General features: G+C 39.4%; 1 protein-coding gene across 1 annotated transcript in view; it reads left to right on the top strand.

Moving 5' to 3' along the window:
• The window catches only part of LOC120534371 (thyrotropin-releasing hormone-degrading ectoenzyme-like), a 922,228-nt gene that overhangs the window by 559,503 nt on the left and 338,897 nt on the right, over positions 1-23,828 (top strand). Inside the window, exons 6-7 of the mRNA XM_039761915.1 lie at positions 9,249-9,386; positions 15,648-15,713. Coding sequence (XP_039617849.1) covers positions 9,249-9,386; positions 15,648-15,713 — 204 coding nt within the window. The remainder of the gene's footprint in view (positions 1-9,248; positions 9,387-15,647; positions 15,714-23,828) is intronic.

The following is a 23,828-nucleotide window of genomic DNA, read 5'->3' as shown; positions in this document are numbered from 1 at the left end:
ACAAAGTACAAGGAAATTCTCATTTTCACAAAACTTCTGATTTTTTCTAATACCTTTAGAAAAAATGTGTTAAACTGGTAGCACTGGGAGACAGGTAGCCATCAAATGAATTTTCACGTAAATCAGATCAGGTACAAGGGACTGCATTGAATATATAGTATACCCTTTCCTGCTGCTGTTGTTTCTCTTATAAGTATGTGCATGTATACCAAATTGTGAAGATGGCTGTGTGTCTATCAGATGCTATCAAAGAACAACAGAGGGATGCTATGCATTTTACGGACAGAAGGTATCGAAGGAGATGAAATTTCACATCCATTTATGCAGTCAGTATAAGTACAAGCTTTTCTTCACTGAAGTGTATACAAGTGGAAAGCAATATTCAAAAATGGCTGGACAAGTGTGATGGATGCATAGCGCTCCGGATGGCCACTAACATCAATCACTGACGAGAAGTGGGAAGAAGCTGGAGCTATTGTTCTTCCTGACACAAGAGTAATGGAATAACGACAGACTAAATTGCATTATAGCTAGGAGAGGTCAGCATTAAAAGAAGAGGTGCATACCTGGATTCTCACTCAGCCAAAACAATTTCTGAAGACATTCAGAAGCTTGTAGTAGTAGTATTGTCATGTGTAAAGGTCCAGTGAAATTCTTATTTGCACCAAACATTCAGACTGCTGGTATAAGTCTTTTAGAAGCAGGGAGATTATATTGAAATAATTGCCTTGAAAAAACTCTTAAGTATTCCCTGAACTCAAGTAACAACAAAAAAAGTATAAATAAAAAGAAGGTAAGGGTTAATAACGTGTAATATACAAATTGACTTGCCAACACATGTGACACAACATATGACGTAACACACTTTGACTTACCAACAATACAGGTGGTCCTATGGTGGTTAGTTAGTTAATTAGTTAAGCATTACCACCACCGCAGTTTTTGAAGTCTAACCGTGCCTGTGTCTGTCTCATTATAGACTGGACACAAATGACCTGAAGAGTTTTTGTAACCAAACCCAACAGTTAAATGCTGGTGTGGTGCCATTACTGCATAATCAAAGGCTCAAATGTTCAATACTATTAAACTGTGAAGCCCTTTAAATTTGCTGCACTGCTGATACTAATGTAACTGTCTGAGTTCACTATTAACACCAACTTTCACCTGGCAGCAAACCCTGTCGCATTGTACTCTTGACTTCTCCATGTATCAGACACAGATGACCTACCTTGATGACATAAAAGAATACCTGTTGTTTGGAAAGTAAGCTTCAGATCAGTGCTATCAAGACGGTGCACCATAAGAGAGTTATGTGTTCAACAGTGTGAGTCTCCCTGCATCTTTAATTTACTGAGTTTGATAAAAGGGGCATATTTGATTGTGATACCATTGTATCTAAGATCTGGTTCCCCTCCTCTGCCTGGGATTATACATCAGCCAAAACACTCCCAGCCTCATTATGGGTTGATCTCAAGGGATCTGTTTGCTTTATGAACATTGTAATAAGTAGAGACGATAGGCGTGGAAAGGTTTGGGGCAGCCACCTGTTTAATGCGGTTTCCTGGCTGCAAAAGTATTTGAGGCATTGTAAATCAAGTTATACAACAGAGTCCAAAACAGAACTGCCTGCCAGATCAAAGGCAGTGGGCTTTATAGTACAGAGGGCGGAAGTGATGTCGTCCTCTGGGCCGGAACTGGAAGTGACATCATCCTTGGGGCCGGAACCGGAAGTGACCTTATCCTTGGGGCCGGAACCGGAAATGATGTGTCCTTCCTGGAAATGGCGGCTCCTGGTGGGATTTCCCGGGTAAGACCTGCAGAGAACTCAGAAAGAGCGTCAGCGTACCCTGCTCCCCCCTGGGCAGATGTATAATCAGTATTTTCTAAGCCCTTCAGCTGCCCCCCATGCACACGTGTGTGACAACATATACATACTTTAATTATGAAATGTTTTAGCTATTTTTTTATTATAGATTTTAGAAGTTCTTTAGTTTTTGATGTCATTGTGACCCATCTTATGTTTATTTGTTTTTAAGGAAAGACATTTAGTTAACTTTCTTATCTTCTGCTTTGTTAGTTTTGCTTTGACTTTGGGTTTTGATGATGGTTTCTTCTTTACATTCCCTGGCATTCTCACCTCTACCTGTTATGAACTTGGGAAAACCTTGGCATAAAGTCGTAAAATCTGTCAACTTTCGGCTTGTAGACATTAAGTGCAGACAAAGATTCTTTACAAATGGAAATATTTATTACCAAAATACTCTTTGCATGCAAAATTGCATCTATTAAACATTTACTCTTATGTAACAAGACCTTAACAAAGGCTTCTTTTGGTGATAATACACTTATGAAGCATCAGTAAAGTGGTTATTCATCTCTGCAATATGGCCTACTAAAACAACCTCACTTTGGAATGGTCCAAAGTGGCTTAAGTAAGACATATACTGTGTCTCTTGATACACATATTTCATTTTAAGACCTGTGGATTCTTAATAATCATAAGTAATTTTACCAGCATATCAAATTCCACAGTACACAGAGATCAATAACTACTATACACATGCTTTAAAACCATATTTAAGTGTTAAAGAGCCCTTTGTTGATGTCATGTTGCATAAGAGTCAATGAGTAATAGATGCATTTTTGCAGTACCTGAGCTAAAATGTTACCTACTCTCCTTAACAAAACCTCCAGGGAGCACAATAGGCACAGCAGGATTTGCCTGAAATAGGCAATCTCAAAGAAAATGAAGTCTCAAAACATAATCCAGTAGAAAGGTCAAAAACCAGAGCAAAGCGGTCAAAAAATTCAAGGAATCAATAATAAACAATAACCAAAGGAAAACTCACCGAAACTGCCAAGTGCATTCAATGAACCATCCCTATAAAGGCTGAGAAAGACAATGATAGACAGGTGACCCTGCCACACACAAATCATGTGGAACATAGCAGAGATACATATAAACTAAATAAGATACATAAAAGCAATAATAAAATACATAACAACCTGTAAAACCATGACACTAGCCTGTTTCCAGACAATGATTTATTCCACTCCTATTAGTTTTTCATCTCCAGGGAATTTTTTTTCATGACCTGTTTTTCAGCTGAATTCTCTCTTTTGCAATACCATTAAAAGTCCTAACTGAGTGAGCTGGTGATGATCTTCTACAGGCGTGTATGTGCCATCACAGTAGTCTGTGGATGTGATTCTATCATAGAATTGTAATAAGCTTGAATGTAGTGAAGTGTTAAGGAAATGTTTCAGGCCACCCAAGAACATACCTGAACAGTAAGTGATATTTTGCTTGTTACATTATATAACTTGCACTGTTCTTCCATTCCCATATCAATACCACTTCATGCCAACGCCACCTCTGTCTCCACCTCAGCAGGATGGTAATCCAGGGTGCTGCTGGTATTTGTGCTATCTCCCTTGGGATACTACTGAAGTTAAAAGAATACTTTGTCCAGTATTAAGCAACTTTGGGTGATCGTATGGGCGATTCTCGCTAGTGGTCCACAGCAGAATTAAAAAGACAGTTAAATAAAAGAAACACAGAAGAGAGTGCAAGGCCGCTGCATCCAGACATGCCGCCATGATAAGGATCCTGATCATCATTAAACCTCATATATTCTGTCTTCTTCCTATTTATCTTCAACTCTCAGTCTTTCAATGACCTTCTCCCAGCTTCCTCTCCACTTCCTCTTTTCTGGTGCTACACAACACAATGTACAAAGTATGCACCGGAGGATTGGCCTTTTATTCAATGACTCAACACATCTATAACCACAGGTAAGGACTTTAAGAAGACCCCTGGTGCAGAACTACTCTAACTGGCGTCTTGTCTGTTACCCCAACACTGTTTTTAACTCCCTCATACACATCTTGAACAATCCTCACAAACGTCTGTGGCAGTTCTTTCCCTCTCATGCACTTCCAACCCCTCGATGTGGCCCTCTATCATAAGCCTTCTCCAAATCAATGAATAAAACATTCAAAATGTTCTGTTTTTCCTCTTGCTTCTTTATAAGCTGTCTCAATGCTCAAAGACTGTATCAGTTGTTCTTCTCCCTGGCATAAAACCAAACATGTGTGCATGCGCCCCTACTCTTTCTTCTGTTTCTTTTTCCGGTTTCTTTGTGGTGGCAGCCTGCGCCACCACCACCTACTCAAAGCATCATAATGCTCCAACATTGATGGACTGAAAGCCAGAAGTCTACGTGACCATCATCATCAGGTCCTTCCATGAAAACCCTAAATACAAAGAGGACTGTTTGACTTATGTTAGGTAGATTGCCCAGAGGGGACTGGGTGGTCTCATGGTCTGGAACCCCTACAGATTTTATTTTTTTCTCCAGCCTTTGGAGTTTTTTTTTTGTTTTTTCTGTCCACCCTGGCCATCGGACCTTACTCTTATTCTATGTTAATTAATGTTGACTTATGTTTATTTTTTATTGTGTCTTCTATTTTTCTATTCATTTTGTAAAGCACTTTGAGCTACATTTTTTGTATGAATATGTGCTATATAAATAAATGTTGATTGATTGATTGATTGATTGCATGTATTTATACTTGGATTCTTTTTGATGTGTGTGCTTATCTTTGTTAGAACTTTATCATTATCACAGTTCTGAGGAAATATGCAAAACAAAATCCAATGTATTATGCATTATACATAACGTAAACTTGAACTTTAATATTAGTAGGCTACTTATTAATGATATTAGGTATGTTAGGATTTCAGTTTGATTGTTGTAATTGCCTGGTCACTACAAATACTGGAATATCATGAGTAGAGTTTTAGAAATGAATAAGCTAACACAATTTGACAGAAATACAAATATAAGTGTTGCATCAACAGGGCTACAGTCAGCGAGAAGCAGCACTTCAAGTCAAATTTTCAAGCTTCATTTTTCATACTGAAATATAAAAAGATTTCAATCCATCAAGGAGTTTCTTTGAGAAAAAGACTTTTGGCAAAAACTTCACCACTGGCACATTAATGACCCCAAGCACACTGTACACATGACCTACCTGGAGTGGAAGTGTGTAGTTGAAAAATTGACAGGATTAGTTTGGCCACCTCAGTATATATAAAGCTCTTTGAGGTCATTTGGGCAGTGCAAATACAGGAAAAGTTAAAAGAGCTATACCCTGGTACTCCCTCTGCTTTCTGATTGCTTTAGACTCTACTGCATTCTTCAGCCCTGAACTGTATTGTGGAGGCCTTGAACTGCTCTTAATTACACCTGAATGACTGAGCCTTTCTGGTGCTACCTAAAGATTACAGGAAAAAAAAAGGAAGAGCTACTTTAGTCCCCTATTGAATATTGTAATTGATGGTTGGCAGCCTTACCCGGCTTGGATGCCATCAAAATGGAAGGACTGGGAGTGAGAGTGCTCACAGTGCATTATCTCTCCTGGAGTGCTAGATGGCAGCCCCCACTGCGTTGCAGTAGTGCCTCGGATTCCCACAGGGCAGGATGGGACATGAAGTTCTTCAACTCAGCCCTGTTGGGTTCCGTGAGTGCTGGCAGGGGGTGATGCAGGGACTGGGGAGCCCAACTTAATGGGGCCCCAACCTAACCGAGAATTTCTTTTGGACCACGTTTGCAGAAGACTGGAAGTACTCCCAGGTTGGAGATAAAAGGAGCTGCCTGCCTCAGAAGAACAAGCCAGAGTTGAAGAAAAAGGTGGGGAGTAAAGGAGGCAGTAAAAGACAGAGAAAAGGAAGAAAAGAGTTGCTGTGCGCCCATTGTGATTATTGTGCTAGTGGCCGTGGCGGGAAACACTTGCTTTAAAGAGTTTCTCATATTAAAAGACTCTTTAGCCTTTTAACTTGTGTCTGAGCCTCCTTATGTTGGGGGTGTCCACAACATACAGTATGTAGATCTGTAATTCACTGACCATTTTAACTAAAATGGCTTTAGTCAGATTAACTGGTGGCTGAGTGTAACTCATGGCTGGATAAATAACAAATAATAAACAAATTAAAAATAATAAAAAAGAGAATGAATTATTTAAAAAAAAAACTTGTCAAGTCTTTTACATTAAATGTCTTATAGTAAGTGAAATGCAATGAAAAGTCAAGAAAAATGACCCCTTTTATTAACTAACTAAAAAGATTACAATATGCAAGCTTTTGAGGCAGCTCTGGCCCCTTCTTCAGGCAAGATGTAATACAGAAACTGGGATTCCCTGTGTTTATATAGACACTAGGACAGTTACAGCATTATAAAACTGTTAAGAGGGTCAACTTAAATGTAAAAAATGAATAAACCTCTCCAGGCTAGGATTCATTTAGGGAAATGAGAACAATGTATATCAAGATCATTTGAAAACTGTCCAACAAAGTCTTTTGAAGATTCTGATGAATCTTCTATACAATGTGGATCTGTAGTCAGGTTGTTGCGTCAGTCCGAGATATGTAAATATTCCTCAAATCATCAGTTTATCTTCTTATTCCTTTCTCTCTTGCTGTGTTTTAAAGTTGCCTATAAGCACTGTGACTTTAAAATCCTTCTCACAGTGACCATGGCTGCTAAAGTGACTGCCTACTAGAACGTCCCTATTGCCATGCCTAATGTTGAACCTGTGTAAATTAATTCTTTGGCAGAGTACAGAATCAGGAAATTTCATAACATGAAATAGGTAGATCACATTAGATGATCTGCAGGAAAATGATCCCCTTATGCGATGTTCTAGTTGGCAGTGTGGTATAACTACACAAACTGTATCATAAATGTGAGCATGCGTTTTACATCTTTACTGTAGGCATTTAGATGTACCATTATCCGTTGGTTCACCCAGGAAGCTTCGGACAATTATTTGCTGCAGGTTTGGTGCTTGTCTGTATGCCAGGAGGGGAGGTTCTGGGAATGCTTCCTCTCAGTGTGTCATCATTATTAAGTATTGGCTGGAGTTCTTTTATCATTTTTCGAAGTGCTTCAAAATGTGGGTTACAGGTAACAACAAGGGAGATGCTGTTCTTGTTGTCTTTGTTTTTATATTCTGAAGGTTGTCTCTAGGTATGGCAGTAGCTCTTCTTGTTTGATTGTCTGTTGTTTTGGGGGTATATCCTTGTTTAATGCAATCTTGTCTAAGCTCCTGCAGTTGTTTACCCCGGTTTTTTGGGTCTGAGCAAATACGATTGTAATGTATTACTTGGCTGAAAATGATGGAGCGCCTTCTATGCTTGGAGTGAAAGCTATTCCTTCTTAGGTGTGTCTGTCTGTTTGTTGGTTTTTGAAAAACAGAAGTTATAAGGGTGTTATCTTTCAGATGAATGGTGTTGTCAAGGAAGCTGACTTGTTTTTGAGTAGTTAAGCTTTAGCTTTATGTTGGGGTGAAAAGAATTATATTCATTATGAAAATGGAGGAGATCCTTCTCACTGGCAGTTCAGATTATGAAAATGTCACATATGTGATGAAGATACAACACTAGTTTTAAGACTCATGTTGACATAAAATCCTCCTTCAATTTTGCCATAAATTGGTTCACATAATGAGGTGTGAACTGACAGCTAAAAAATATGTTGAACATGCCAATATTTGTAATTCTTACAGATGGAATACAGAATTGAAAGATATTTAAAACACTGTCACACACGTGCGCATGGGAAGCAGCTAAAGGGCTCGGGTAAGGACAGTTCTGAGACATACCAGGATGTGGCAGAGTGCACTGACTCTTTTTCTTCCTTGCCTGCAGGCCATTCCCGGGGGATTCCGCCTGGCTCTCCTGACGTCACTTCCGGGACTGAGCCTATTAAAGGAGACCTTGCCGGTTCCGGCCCCTGTGATGTCACGTCCGGGCTCGAACCAATGGCTGAAGACCTCAATGAGCCCGACCCCTATGATCTCACTTCCTGTCTTCCCCTTTAAAAACCTCCTCCTTTTCCCTATGCCCTCAGTTCTGTATTGGACTCGGTTTTGTGCACAGCAGTGTTATCATTTGAAAAGAACGCTTTGCAGCCAGGAAAACAAATTATACGGGTGGCTGCCCCAGACCTTGCTTTGTCTCATTGTGGCTTTTGTGACAACAGCTAAGACTTAATATCCATCCATTTTCCAACCCACTGAATCCGAACACAGGGTCACGAGGGTCTGCTGGAGCCAATCCCAGCCAACACAGGGCACAAGGCAGGAACCAATCCCAGGCAGGGTGCCAACCCACCGCAGAAGACTTAATATCTCCATTTTAATTCATAAATACATGATCTTGACTCATGCTGTCAACCATCTTATGTAAACGTCTATGCGTGGAAGTGTGTGTGTCCGTCTGAGGAAACTTGCTTAACTGATGATACAAGCGAGGCCAGCACGTCAGCAAAATGAAACCTCAGAAGAAAGAGAATGGTATCCCTTTTACTTTTCCTCCCGCTGCTAATGCACAAGCGAAGTGAGCACGTCGGCAAAACAAATCTTCCTAGGAGAGAGATGCCCAGAGTAGTTCCTTTCAATTTCCTGACATCTCTACATTTCAATTTTTTTTCTGACTATTTTAATAGTTTCTAGGACCCTGGGCTTTTTACAGCATATGCTTACACAACTAGCAATTAATAATTATGCCTTATCTATTAGTTTGAAATCACCATATGCGATGATCTGTTGGATAGGTCTGCTCTCAAACACTAACTCTGATATTCCATAGTTTTCTTTTAACTGCAACTTTACTCCACATTAAGAACACACTGGGTCTTACCACTTCATCTCTAACCACATAATAGTATTAGTATAGTTTTATATTATTATGATTATTATTATTGGAGCTGCTCCAAGCAAATCCCACTGGGTGAAGATCTACAGTGGACCCAAGACACGCTGGAGGGATTATATATCCCAAATGGTTTGGGAATGCTGGATCTATCTATGTATCTATCTATCTATCTATCTATCTATCTATCTATCTATCTATCTATCTATCTATCTATCTATCTATCTATCTATCTATCTATCTATCTATCTATCTATCTATCTGTCTATCTATCTATCTGTCTGTTATTATTATTATGATCTCATTAATGCATTCACTGGACAATTAACTAATTAATCAGGTACACATTTTATTAACTACAGTCAACAGAATTATTAGTAAGTTAGTACAATGCAAGAGCTTGGTGTCTTGAATAATGGTGGCTCCCTACTTCTCCTCTAGTGCAGCTCGTATATAATCTTCAAAATACTTTAATCAATCATTTTGCAGCTCTTTCCTTGCTGATTATGTCCCTCTCATCCTCTTATTTTAGGAGAAACAAAGGTTTCTGACTGATGTTCTCCATGAAGTGATGCTGTTGGATGGCCTTGCCAGCTCCCACCCTATATCCCAGGAGGTGCATCAAGCGACAGACATCGACAGAGTGTTTGACTGGATTGCTTACAAAAAGGTCAGGAAGAATTTTTTTGTGTGAATGAAGTTGTTCTTGGCATTGAATGTTATGATTTTGATTGCATACAGTAAAATGAGGCTCAATGTCTGCTGAAAAATAGAGCTGATGGATGGATGGATAGATGATGTGTTCAGTACTGCAGTGTGGTCATGTAGATTAATGTCATGACCACTTTAGGATTTCCAAAAACAAAGTCAACAGAAAGAAGGGAATCAAATAGTGAAGATAATGGGCAAACTAAAGAGAATACTCAGGCTAATCAACAAAGAGCAGAAATCAACTAAAATGGGTCAAGACAAAATTGGAAGTTACTAAACAATCAGTGGGTGAAAGCCTAAATCTTTTCCTCTGAATTTAATTACTCAGAAAACTATATTTCTTTAACTGTGTCTTCAACACAGCCATTTCAATACAGACTTTTCTTATGTTGTTTAACTTTTTACCTTATTTTAAATCATCAAACCTTTCAAAAGTGACCACCTCCATACTACACTTGAACGTCAATTAAAAAATGTATATCTATACTTGAAAACAGATTATAAATGGCAATGATAGAAAAGGAAATGCAGCCAGCATGGGCAAAAGGAAACACAGGGGGCATTAAACTTTGCACTGTAATATAAAAGACATTTAGAAACATACTATGTCATGTCTTATTTATGTTTCCACTGTCCCTTATACTTTTACAAAATTTACACCTAATGAGCTCCGATGTGTACATCTGCATTCTTACTGAATCTTATTCATTTTAAGCTAATACCTAAACTTCCACTATTGTCTGCATGGACTTTGCATGATCTGTCTGTGAGTGCATGAATTTTTCTCTATGATCTCTGGTTTCTCTCCCACATCTCCAAACACATGCAGGTACAGTAGAGTCAACTGACAACTCTAAATGTGCCATCTTTTCAGTATGTGTGTGTCCTGCAAATGACCCTGTCTTGAGATGATTTCTTTCTTCCTCCAAAGCTGCTGAGATAGGCTCCAGCCCCCCATGACCATGAATTGGCTGAAGTGGGATTGAGATTGTACGTTGTCATGCTTGGGTCACAAAGTTGCACTGGTTCATTCATGGTTTTCAAGAGACAGAAAATTTATTTGAATACAGCATAACAAAGCATAAAGAATAAAGCAGAAGATGTCTGGGAGAAGAGAGACAAGGCAGTGAGACACTAGGACAGCCGCGGTACTGTCTTTTAAACGTTCGCCACCACACACAAGATGCAGGCTAGCAGCTGATCCGTAAAGAGGAGATGAAAAGCTGTGTTTGTTTCCCATTGTATCATTATTTAAGAGGAGGTTTCAGAGGAACGATCACGTCCTCTTGGGATCGCATTCACCATGTAAATGTAAATGTGAATTTTTCCATTTTCCATTAGAATGTAGTGGCCTCCATGAATTTTTCTATTGTTTACAAGTAAATGAGAATTAATATTCAAGTGAGCTGAAAGTTCTTCATTTCCATTGTTGAAGTGTATTTCTGTAGATGGCTTGGACAGTGGAATGCTAACTTCTTGTACAGGACAGTGTTTTCGTTAAGTGCCTTTCTTCAGAAGTGAAGAGGATAATCGGCCACCATATTAGCTATTTCTAAAAACCTCACTAATCTGTATCATCTGCCTCTTCTACCACCAGTCAGCTGAACTCTCTCTTGTTGTAAGTGATTGCCAAAACAGGAATTCCAAGATCAGAAAAAACAAACTGATGGAAATGATTAATTCTTTTAAACAATGAATTCAAAATTATAAAATAAAAATACAGAAATGTAATGTTTATTATTCAAGAGCAATACATTAAAGAATAGGCATATAAAGTACTTAATTCAATACTAAATATTTAATTTAAAGACAAACAAGAAAACAGAAAAACTACTCAAAAAAGGCAAAAGAAGCAATGACAAAATCTCAGAAATAGATCAACAACAAATGAAAAATATACCAAAGCGAACAAACCAAAATTCTAAATCCTTCGAGGCAAGCCACAATTGAAAACTGTAAAATTCTTTAACGAAAAAGTCTCAGATGACCACTAAATTTTTTTTTACAAAAGGAAAAGGCACAAAAAGAAAGCAGAAGAAAACAGTTACTAAAGCAAACTAATACCACAGTGAAAGAACTGAGGAAACTGAGGGCTTTATCTAGTCCTCTATGAGCCTGAATGTCTGCAGCACCAGTGACTTTAAATTTCAGGTTAGTTTTCACCCCTGTAGAAACAATTTAAGGTAAAGTTCACAATAAAACTACATACGTAAAACAAAAACAGAACCATGGGTGGAACTGCAAAACTGCTCTGGGAGGTAGCATCCTATAAGAATCAATTTTGAGCAGCCTTCAGAATCACTTTCAGTTACTGACACCTTGAAAATGTTATTTTTGTTGGGCCACACCATCCTTTGATGATCCCTAATGACACCTTCAAGTTCACATGTAAATTTAAATAGACAGGAGAATGTTTGGGCTGTTTGTATTTGGAATGGGACCATTCCAAGTGGATATCCGTTGATATTTTACTGGCAATCCTTCATAGTTTCTGTCTTTCTGTGGTGTCCATTGGCGGAGTGGTGGCTCTGAGGCTAAGGATCTGCGCTGGTATACCGAAGGTTGCCGGTTCGAATTGCCGTCACTGCCAAAAGAGATCCTACTCTGCTAGGCCCTTGAGCAAGGCCCTTAACCTTCAATTGCTCCGGGGCGCTGTACAATGGCTGACCCTGTGGTTAGACCCCAAGGGGTATGCGAAAACTAACAAATTCCTAATACAAGAAATTGTATAAGGCGAAATAAAGAACAAACAAAAAAAAACATAATACCATCTTGTTGTCCCTTGTCTTTCTCTGGTGTCCGTTGTATTGTACCTTTAATGGTCACATAACATAATACCATCTTATTGTACCTTGTCTTCCTACAATGAGAAAAACTAAGTAGCATTCAGTGGGCTCCTCTGTTTGCAACTGGACCATTTTACACTGTTTAACAATACTGATACATAGAGAGGGACTCACTAATATGATTTCCTCTTCTTATGAATTTGTCCTGTCCTGTCCTTCCCAAATAAGCAACTTATTACTATATATCTGCATGCAAGCAGGGCCCAAAATTTCCTGGAATTGGTCAATAGCAAGTGGAGTAATGGTTTCCACATACTTTAAAAATTCCAGTGCGCAAAAAACCAACATGAAATGCCTTAATGACTATCATCCAGTAGTGTTGACTCCAGTTATCACAAACTGCTTTGATAAACTTTTGCTGGGACACATTAAGAGTGTTATTCCAGATATTTTGGATCCCCTTTAGCTCTGTTATAGACACAACAGGACTACGGAGAATGCAGTAGAACTTGCACTGCATAGCACCTTCAAACTTATGGATCCAAAGAGCTTCTATGTCAGATTGTTTTTTGTAGATTAAAGCTCTGCCTCTAACACTGTGATTCCATTAGACTGACTACCTTTGTAATTGGATATTCTGACTGGCAGACCTCAGCATGGATTAGTAGGCTCACCTTCTCCACACTGATCCTAAACAGTGGCATCCCCTCAGGGCAGAGTCCCCTGCTATACTCTCTGTTCACCCATGAATGTATGACCAGATATAGCTCCAATATCATCATAAAGTTAGCTGATTATCCCATTGTCATAGGCTTGATCACCAACAATGATGAGACAGCTTATCGAGGGGAGATTAGGCTCCTATCAGAGTGGTGTGAGGACAATAACCTCTGTCTGAATATCAGCAAGGCTAAGGAGATGGTTGTTGATTTCAAGAAGCATCAAGTAAATTACACCCGCCATTTACATTAGGAAAGAGTCTGTATAAACACTTGACAGTTTTAAATTCCTAAGGTTTACCAACCTTTCTATAAGACTTCATCAACGTTTACAAATGTACTACTGTATATAGTCCATCATAACAGGCTACATGGTGCGCTGGTATGGCAGCAGTCTGGCTAAGGACCACAAGGCATTGCAGAGGGTGGTGAAAAACACCAGATCGTCATTGGCACAAGGATACCAGATCTGACGGACATTTGCCAAACGCTGCCTGTGAAAAGCAAAGCAAATCATTAAGGACCCCAGTCACCCTGAATGAATATTTTTCTCCTTCCTCGCATCATGCAGACACTATACAGCTATTAATACCTGAACTTGTTAGATTTAAGAACAGTTTCTACCTAGCATGTAATAATGCTGATCAACTGTCATATGTAATAAACTATCTGTAATCAACTGAGCAAATTAAGTACCATATCTTTTGTGGTTCTAGGGTACGTAATATTGTGTTAAGTGTTATTTACTGTAATTATTAGATTTACGTTTGAGCTGTTTTTTTGAATTTGATGTTTTATGTTGATTACTGTTTCTGTAAGTAACATTATGCAACTTATAATTTGCATTTGCATTGCACATATGATAATAAAAATACCTGGATCTTGAATTACACAGTAATAGGCTGTAGTTATTGAATATGCCGCTAAGTCTTGTATGCCTACAGTCTGGTTAATCAGTCTGCCGAGTGACATTGTGCTGCGTTGATTGAGTATTTCTGCCATTTCTTCTACAATTGTGAATGGGACTTGGGTGATTTTTTTGATACAATAATGACAATATCTTTCAATATTCATCATTAATGGATGTCTTTGTAAATTAGTTTTGTTCCCTGTGGACGAGGAGTTAATAAGAGACATTATGTTGAACCATTGAGGCATCTGTGGGAGAGCATCATAAAAAAGCATACAGAGAAGTGACACACCCTGAACTACATTTTACACCATGACAACACACCTTCACAAACCACATTGCCAATCAAAGAGCTTTTGACAAAAACTTGGTGATTGCTTTGCACCCCCAATATTCACCAGATATTAATTTTGTTCCCAAAATTAAAATTTAGATTGAAGAGAAGGAGATTTGCTACCATTGGGAGAAATTAAGGAAACAAAATGTAGGAGTCTCTAGACATGGTAACAAAAGATGAGCACTGGAAATATTTCCAGGGATGGGATAAGTGCTGGAACGAGTGTTTTGAGTCTCAAGGGGAATATTTTGAAGTTGATTAAAAGGGAGTTACTGAAAGCTTTATGAAATTTATATAAGAATTGTCAAGGAGGTGCAGTGGTTAACATTGATAAACCAGTACCCTGGCTTTAAATCCCATACTTGGTCACTTCGTGGAGTTTGCACATTCTGTACATTTATTTATATGTGGGTTCCTTATCCAGCCAAAATACATGTGTGTTTGGTTATTTAGTAATTTGAAAGTGGTAAAGGTGCATGTGTGAGTGTGTGTGAGTTTACCCCATGACAAACTTTTGCTAAAGCCTGAGGTTGGATGACATTGGATTGGAATAAGCGTTTTTGAGAATTTTACTTCTTCTTTCAGCTGCTCCCGTTAGAGGTTGCCACAGCAGATCAACTTCTTCCATATCTTCCTGTCGTTTACATCTTGCTCTGTCACACCCATCAACTGTATGTCCTCTCTCACTACATCCATAAACCTTCTCTGAGGCCTTCCTCTTTTCCTCTTGCCTGCCAGCTCCATCCTTAACATCCTTCTCCCAATATACACAGCATCTTTCCTCTGCACCTCCAAACCAACACAATCTTGCTTCTCTGACATTGTCTCCCAACCGTACAACCTGAGCCAACCCTCTAATGGTCTAATTTCTAAACCTGTCCATCCTCTTGCTCTCCAATGCAGATCTTAGCATCTTTAACTCTGCCACCTCCAGCTCTGTCTCCTGCTTTCTGGTCAGTGCCATCGTCTCCAACCCATATAACATAGCTGGTCTCACTGCCGTCCTGTAGACCTTCCCTTTCTCTCTTGCTAATATCCATCTGTCACAAATTTCTCCTGACACTCTTCTTCATCCATTCCACCCTGCCTGCACTCTCTTCTTCACCTCTCTTCCACAATCCCCATTACTGTTGATCCCAAGTATTTAAACTCCTCCACCTTCGCCAACTCTACTCCCTTCATCCTCACCATTCCACTGACCTCCCTCTCATTTACACACATGTATTCTGTCTTGTTCCTACTGACCTTCATTCCTCTCCTCTCTAGAGCATATCTCCATTTTTCCAGGGTCTCCTCAACCTGCTCCCTACTATCACTAAAGCTCACAATGTCATCAGCAAACATCATAGTCCATGGGGACTCCTGTCTAATCTGAAAATGCCATGTTATATTTTGTTATATACAGTATGGGTATTTTAATGCCATTGATAAGCTTTTGAATTTATAACTTTTTCTCCTTTCTTTACAGGGTGCTGCATTAATCCGAATGCTTGCAAATGTTATGGGACAACCAGTTTTTCAGATGGGCTTAAAAGTAGGTCAAACATTTTACTCATTTTTTTTCTGTTGTCTCCAGTTATAAATAACACTTCATCCTTATTTCTTCTTTGTTGTTTGTTCAATTTCCATACATGCTTTTTTGGCAAACATGATATTCTAGTATCTTTTGGACTGTTGCACCCCTCACAGTCATGAATAGATACCTCGTTTTTATAGTTTGGACCCTTGTTGTCTCAAGCAACAGATTACAACCAAAAGGTGAGAATAGGGGTGTCTTTCACTGCCACTGCAACAATCCATTGGTTTAATTAATATGATTGCCTCACCCTGCGGTGGGCTGGTGCCCTGGCCAGGGTTTGTTCTTGCCTTGCACCGTGTGTTGGCTGGGATTTGCTCCAGCAGACCCCCGTGATCCTGTAGTTAGGATATAGTGGGTTTGATAATGGATGGAAGGATGATTTCCTCACCACCTCAAGGTCGAGAGACTACATTAATCAAAATATCTTTTATGCGAGTCTGACTGTATCTAGCCATCTTCAGGCTTTCTCCCTTGATAGTACTTTCTCCATTAGTTCTTTTCTGTCCACAGGTACATGGCAGAGGAGCTTCTGGTTTGCATTTGTAATATTATTATCATGTCTCTGGCACTTGATAGGCTTTTCTCCTGGTATGTCCGATTCTAGCGCCACTGTCCTTGGCAAGACCTTAAAAGACATTTAATCCCAGCCGTAGCAAATATCACCACATAAAAATGAAATAAGATCAAACAAGCAATATACAATTAAAAATTCACATTACAAAATGTGGTTTACCACTGGATGATAAAGGAAAAACTGGACAAAGCCTTCAAATATCCTTACGTCAAGTTAGAATGTAAAACATTGAGCTGTACAGAAGAATGTACTGACATTTTATAGACAACACCATTAAAGTCAGGGGCAATCAAGACATTTTGAAAATAATTTGACACCAGCATAGTCAGGTCAGGTCAGGTCAAGTTGGGGATCATGCACTGGTACAGTATGTTGCCACACCCACCACATGACGAAACAGCTTGGAATCCTGTTTCTCAGTCCCTCCCCAGGCAGACACATGGTCCAGTCCCATCCTCCGGAAATTACCATTTATCTGCTGCAGCCAGGTGTTATATGGGCACCCCCATGGCCTGGTCCAGCCACTCATGTCCTCAACAATGGGGATCTTGTTATCCAAGTCACCCTCAGGAAATCGCACCACATGGCGATTTTAGCATTCAATGTGTCTTCTGAAAAATGTATGAATTACTGAATTTTTTTTTTAAGAAGACAATTCCCTTTAAATTAGTTCTAAACAATGACAAATCTTCAAAGATAGAAGGCAGAAATATTACCTTCCTTAACATTAGATAGCACAGAGATCTTTCTCTCTTGTTCCTGCAGTCAGTCCATCAGGCCTAAATGAGTCCCTGACGCAGGAGAGTCAAGTGACCATATTGAATCTTTAAGTTGTTTAACTTCAAGACTTCTGCACAGTGCCCTGGAGTCCCTAGAGAATGTTCACTTGGGTATCTGTTACATGATAATGAGCTATCTGCAGCCTAATGGCCAGTGGTGTGTTTTTCTGTCTCTGATTGCTGTAGTCCGCCCATCAGGCTGAAATCAGTTGCTGCCAGGAGACAAGTCTGAGAACTTTAATGAATCCTTAACTCAAAAGATCGAAATTCTTCACACAGGCCCGGTGACCATCTGGAAATCAGTTAAACCACAAACTACTAGTTCTTGTTTGCTCTCATTGGCTTTTCAATGGTCTTCCAATCAACCAGTCTGGATTCTTCTTACATATGACACAGGTTAGGCTTTCTCCTCATAGTCTGCTCATTTCATTATCACCATGAAGCCCTCTGCCAGCCAAGTGAGTAAGTGAGATTGTGTTTTAGCACTCTGAGAATGCAGAAATCATCAAGATAGTAAGTGACCTTAGGCAGGTGATTTTACTACTTTTTACTGTAAGTTCAACTAATAAGAAACTATAATGCATTTTTAGTTTTAAAAAATAAATGTATTTTATTTAATGCTCTTAGTGGTCCCACTACAAAACAAACTAAATCCATTAATCTGTCTTTTTCTATTCTGCTTATTCAGTTTCTGACCTCTTTGTGTATACGTGTGTGTGTATGTGCGAAGGACTAAGTGTCTAGAGCCAGAATGTAACAACAGTACATCGCAGTGTACACTCACTCTCTGAGAGCCCAATTTTTTAGTCACCCAGTCTTCTGTAAAGCATTCATTTCTTCCAGACTTGGTCGATAAAAATTTTAATTTTAACAGCTGAGAAATTCCAATTGCAAAGCCATTATATCACCCCTTTGAATTCCCTTTGATTGGCTTTGTCATGCAGCAACCTATCCTGCCTCAAAAGCAGTCACTCATCTGGTTTTCCTTGTTAGTGAAATCTTGAGCTACACTTCAAAGCACAAGCATTAATTAATACTAGTCAAATAATTAATTAGATACCAATTTTCAGTGAAAACCAGCTTTACATGTGGGGGATTCTATTATCAGCAGCTGGAGCTTTTTTTATGCCGTTTGTTGTAAAGACACATAACTAATTACAGAATGAAATGGGGAAGCTTCACACTGCATGACGTCACTTAGCTAAGGGTGTCTTTGAATGTTGCAAATCGACTTGGGGAAGAAGCCTTGGACAAACTTAACCTGGCTTTAATTGGCCCCACGTTGATTTCATTTTTTTAGCTGTAGATCCCAGCTCTGTCATTCATTTGGTACAGGGCAGCCCACTTGTTATACAGTTCAGATTCTCCGCTATGCTGGTTAGCCTGCTGTGCTCAGAAATGTTATCCTTGCCAGCAGCTGCCCATTGTTCAGTTTGCAGGACCCAAATCACTTTGTTTAATTAGTATGCTACAGTGGAGCAGCTGGTAGCACTGGTGCCTCACTGGTAGCACTTGGATCCCTGCTCAGCTTCTGCATGCAATAAACCAGATCCCCACAGCAAGTATCTGTACTACCAGAAAGTGACATTTAAACAGAACAAACGAGCAGCCTCTTTATCAGCAAAATAATCAGTTAGATAATCTGTTTATTTCTATATGGGTCAACATGATGGTGTAACAAGTAAAATAGCTGGCACAACAACGTAGCACAACGAAAGGGATTTCCTGGCTGGGTTGACTTCTACATGGATTTCCTCAAGGACCTTACTTTCCTTCTATATTTACATGGACTGGAAACTCTGCAAATATGTGCCCTGGTGTGGGCTGAAGAGGTCTTATGTTCTTACGTTTGGACAATGGGTTTGGACTTTAAAAGCAAGGTGTCATGTCCTATCTATCTATCTATCTATCTATCTATCTATCTATCTATCTATCTATCTATCTATCTATCTATCTATCTATCTATCTATCTATCTATCTATCTATCTATCTATCTATCTATCTATCTATTTAATGGCCAGCCTGCATGTGCTGGCACTCTTATCAGGATTGGTTCTGGTACTTTACCTGGCTGGAAGGCCTTAGCAGTGAGGGGGCACAAAGAAGGGCAAGATATCTCCTGCTCATTCCAGAAGACTGATAAAGAATGTCAAAACACAGCTGAGCTAATTGGCTTCTCGGAAGGGATGGACCAAAGGAATTGAAGGATGGTTTCGGAGGCCAACGTGTGCTTAATTACAGAGGGAGAAAACCGGGCAAGTTTATATGCATCCCTAACATGCAAGGTGGAAGCATACCTAGGTGATGATAACTACACCCGCAAGGCATGCTGGGAACTGTAGTCCCATGGAGCAGCCTTGTTCAATTTCACGAATGTTGCCAGGGGTGTTGCAAGGATCCATGATCCCTACTTTGTGGGGCTTCTATCTGAATCGGAAGTACTTCCATAGGCCTACGCCCTAGTACTTCTGGGTCCAAGATAAAAGAAGCCACTCATCCAGGGAGTTGGTGTTGGATGCAGAGGACAAAGCTGACCTGGGAGGAGTGAAGAAAGAAAGAAAGAAAGAAAGAAAGAAAGAAAGAAAGAAAGAAAGAAAGAAAGAAAGAATTGTGCTGTGCCACTATTAAAAAGAAGATTTTGTAAGATATTTTGTACAATGAAACGTATTTGCGCCCACGACTTGTGTCTGTGAAGTTGTGTCTGGGGTTTGGGGTACTGCAATGCCCCCTGCTGGTCACTCTGTCTACAGCCATGTGAAAAAGTAAGTGCACCCCAGGGAAATTGTTGCCTTTTTCAATATATTGGTGAAATGACATCTTAATGCAAACTGTGTCTAACATATAAAGGTGACATAAAGGTGACATGGTGTATTCATTCTCATATTCTAAATTAACACAATATGCAGATTTTTCACATGGAAATAGTAAGTACACCCCTACATTTATCACCATTTTAAATACATCAAATTAAAATCAGGTGTTACAGATTAGGTGTCAACAATTAGACCTTCCTTAGGGAGCATGCGAGTGGAACCTGTCTTGTTGAAACCACAGATATTTAAGGTCTGGTGTTCTCTTTGCTATTAACATGTGTTGTGTCATCATGCCACATCAAAAGAGCTCTCCATGAACCTCAGATAGAAAGTTGTGGATGCCTAGGTGTCTTGCAAGGGGTTTAAAAAGATTCCCAAATTATCTGAAATCAATCACTTCCACTGTAAGGAAAATCCTCTACAAGTGGTGTACATTTTAAATGACTGCTAATTTGTCCAGCACTGGACAGTCCAGAAAATTCAGCCCAACAGCTGACTATTTCATCCTAAAGGAAGTTTCCAAGGACCCCAGAATTTAATTACAGGATCTGCAGTCAACTCTTTCAAAAGTTGGTGTCAAAGTGCATGCATCTACAAATAGAAAGACGAGGTGTGCCAGGAAAAAGCATTTGATGTTCAAAAAGAACATTCAGCAAGGCTCCATTTTGCCATTAAATATCTAGGCAAAGACCAGACCTTATGGAACAATGAGCTCTGGAACAATGGAGGAAAGATAGGGTTGTTTGGCCACAGGAACATTACAGATGTTTGGTGCAAACAGAAGAGAGCATTTCAGGTAAAGAACCTCAAACCAACTCTGAAACGTGATGTTGGAAACATTATGTTTTGGAATTGCTTTCAGGGCCTGGTCAGCTTGAAGTCAACTATGAATTCTGCATTATGTTAGAGCTATCTGAAGACAATGTGAGGCCATTTGTCTGAAAGTCGAAGTTGAACTGGAAATGGACCTTTCAACACAATAATTATCTGAAGCACACTATGCAAATCCACCAAGGAATGGCTCAAAAAGAAATAATGGAAGGTTATGGACTGGCCTAATCAAAGTCCTGATTTCAATTCTAGTGAAATGTTGTTGGGGGATTAGAAAAAGAAGTGGTAAAAAATTTCACCGAGTTGATTTCAGAGACTGGTGGTTTGACTAATAATTAATATTTTGGCTAAAGTTTGACAGCTGGTTGCCTTTCCTGACACTAACCCCCTGTATATATCAAGGCTTGCGACTGGGACTAAACTGGGCTTGTTTGGCTCTCTGGTGGATCAAGCTATTGACAAGAGTCCATCCATCCATTATCCAACCCGCTATATCCTAACTACAGGGTCACGGGGGTCTGCTGGAGCCAATCCCAGCCAACACAGGGCGAAAGGCAGGAAACAAACCCACCACAGGGCGTGCACACACACACACACCAGGGACAATTTACCCTAACCTTGCATCTAACCTGCATGTCTTTGGACTGTGGGAGGAAACTGGAGCACCCGGAGGAAACCCACGCAGACACGGGGAGAACATGCAAACTCCACACAGGGAGGACCTGGGAAGCGAACCTGCGTCTCCTAACTGCGAGGCAGCAGTGCTACCCACTGCGCCACCATGCTGCATTGACAAGAGTAGATAAATTTAAATATGTAGGATCAGTGGAAGTCCAAGATGGAAAAATAGATGCAGAAATAAGCCTTAGAGTGCTAATGGATGGACCAATTAGAAGACGGCATCAGGAGTATTGTGTGATTGGACAATTAAGGCAAAGGTTAAAGGTAAGGTGTATAAGACAGTGTGAAGACCAGCCACGATGTATGGAGCTGAGAAATGGACAGTAAAGGGAGCACAGCAGGAGAAGTTAGATGTGACAGAAATGAGAATGTTGAGATGGATGGAGCTACAAAAAAGGACGGAATAAGAAATGAGATAATCAGAAGAACAACAAAATTGGGAGAGATATCAAAGAAAGTACAGGAAAGGAAGGTGAAGTGGTGTAGAGATGTGATGAGGAGAAACAATGAATGTGTAGGCAAAAGAGTGGTGGGAATGGAAGTACAGGGGAAGAGAATTCAAGGGAGGCCAATGTATAGGTGGATGGATAAAGTAAAAGAAGATCTGAAGAAAAAGAGTCTGACTGGTGGCAAGGTGTAGGAATGACCTGTTTGGAGAAGGTACACAGACCCACATGGAATTGAGAAAAGATAAAGAGGAAAGAGAAGAAGATGTCAGAGACTGGTGGTCAGTTATGAAAAATGCCTACAAGATTTAATTTCTTCTAAAGGGGGCATCTATCTATCTATCTATCTAATTTATAAAAAAATATTTTGTTTAATTATCCAGGGTAGCCAGGTGGTGTTTTGTCTGTCTCTCTAGATCAGGTTTGCAGTATCATCCATGATTTTTTTAATCCATTTTATTCCCATCAGGAACACATTGATTACTGCACCAGTTCTTTCAGAGGTCACACTCATATGTGCATTTGTATTTGCTCACAACAAAAGAGTTGGCCTAACGGCATGTTTTATTTTCATACAGAGTTCTGTAGCATCCAGATTTTTTTGATAGCTCAGCTTTAAAAGTACAACAAAATGCATTGAGGGCTTAGCTCTGCGTGCTTGTTCCTTCCTTCATAATACTTTCCACAGAAGCATCGATTCTTGTAACAGACATGCATTAAGCCTTCAAAGTATTGTAGATTTTTGCTTAGCCTATAATAATCATACAGTTAAAGTGTAATTACTTTTATATATTACTCTTATAATTACTTGTATGTTGAAGTAATTACATTTTCATGATTAAGTTCTCAATGACTGCCTTTCATCTGCAGTGATTTTCTAATAACACTGTCCACTGTAATAACATAAAATAAGCTTGTCAGTTTAATTAAAAAGAAATAGAACTGAACAAAAACAATAACAGTCAAAATAACTTTGTAATTGAATAACAACTCAGCACATCATTGTACAATTATGTAGGTTTTTAATCAAGACAAGAGAAGGCCAGTTGCTTAAATAAGCAAATACTACTACTCACATGAGTGACCTTTCAAAGGTTGAAAATATAACCTGGTGGGATAGCCTTACCTTTACACATCTACTGTAACACCTTGGTCATTCCGAGGGTCAGATTATTTAATTAGAGCACACACTTTATTTACCCACAATGACCTCTCAAATCTCAACTTCAAGACAATGCATAAAAACATAAATTAATGATAAAGGCACCTTCTTAGATCTGGCAGCTCTATCCATATAACTGACGGCTCAAACGGTGCTGTAGATACCCAATTAAAGCTCTCTAAACCAGACAGACATATTGGTGTGTGTGTGTGCAGTTTGAAGGGCCGAATAAAGAAACTGTGAAAACAAAGAAACATCTTTATTTTTACATCACATAGTGAACACCATCTAGAGACACTTTACATTTATAAAGAACATGCTACAATTAATTCTCTGTAATTTTGATGCACAGACAGATTAAGCGACTCAGGACCACCGAGTATGTCAGTATATGAACTGGCAACTCTGGGGTTTAAAAGCCAATATGTAAGCTGCTACGATTGTGTCAACAGTGCAGTTGTACAAATCAGTATGAATGTATTAGGAACAAGGACCCGACTTGACTCATTAAATATGTCGAGGTGCAATGGTAATGGTCCACCAAACATTAATGAAACACCTTGGGCAGGGTAGAAGAACACATAAATTCAGTCAGAAAAGAGGTGTATGTAGCGTTTCCTAGTTCCTCTAGTAGCTGGGGCACATTTTGGACACATGGCCACAGGCATTATATTTTGGTCTTTAAAATTACTTTCTTTGTTGGTTAATTCATCATATGTTTAAATCAGCACTTTGCTTCGCTGCAATTGGCGAAACTAAATACATTTATCGGAAAAGAAGCATA

This window comes from Polypterus senegalus, chromosome 8 (genome assembly GCF_016835505.1).
Source record: "Polypterus senegalus isolate Bchr_013 chromosome 8, ASM1683550v1, whole genome shotgun sequence".
Lineage (NCBI taxonomy): Eukaryota > Metazoa > Chordata > Cladistia > Polypteriformes > Polypteridae > Polypterus > Polypterus senegalus.
Note: the sequence above shows the minus strand (reverse complement) of the source record. Positions and strands in the feature narration are given on the sequence as shown.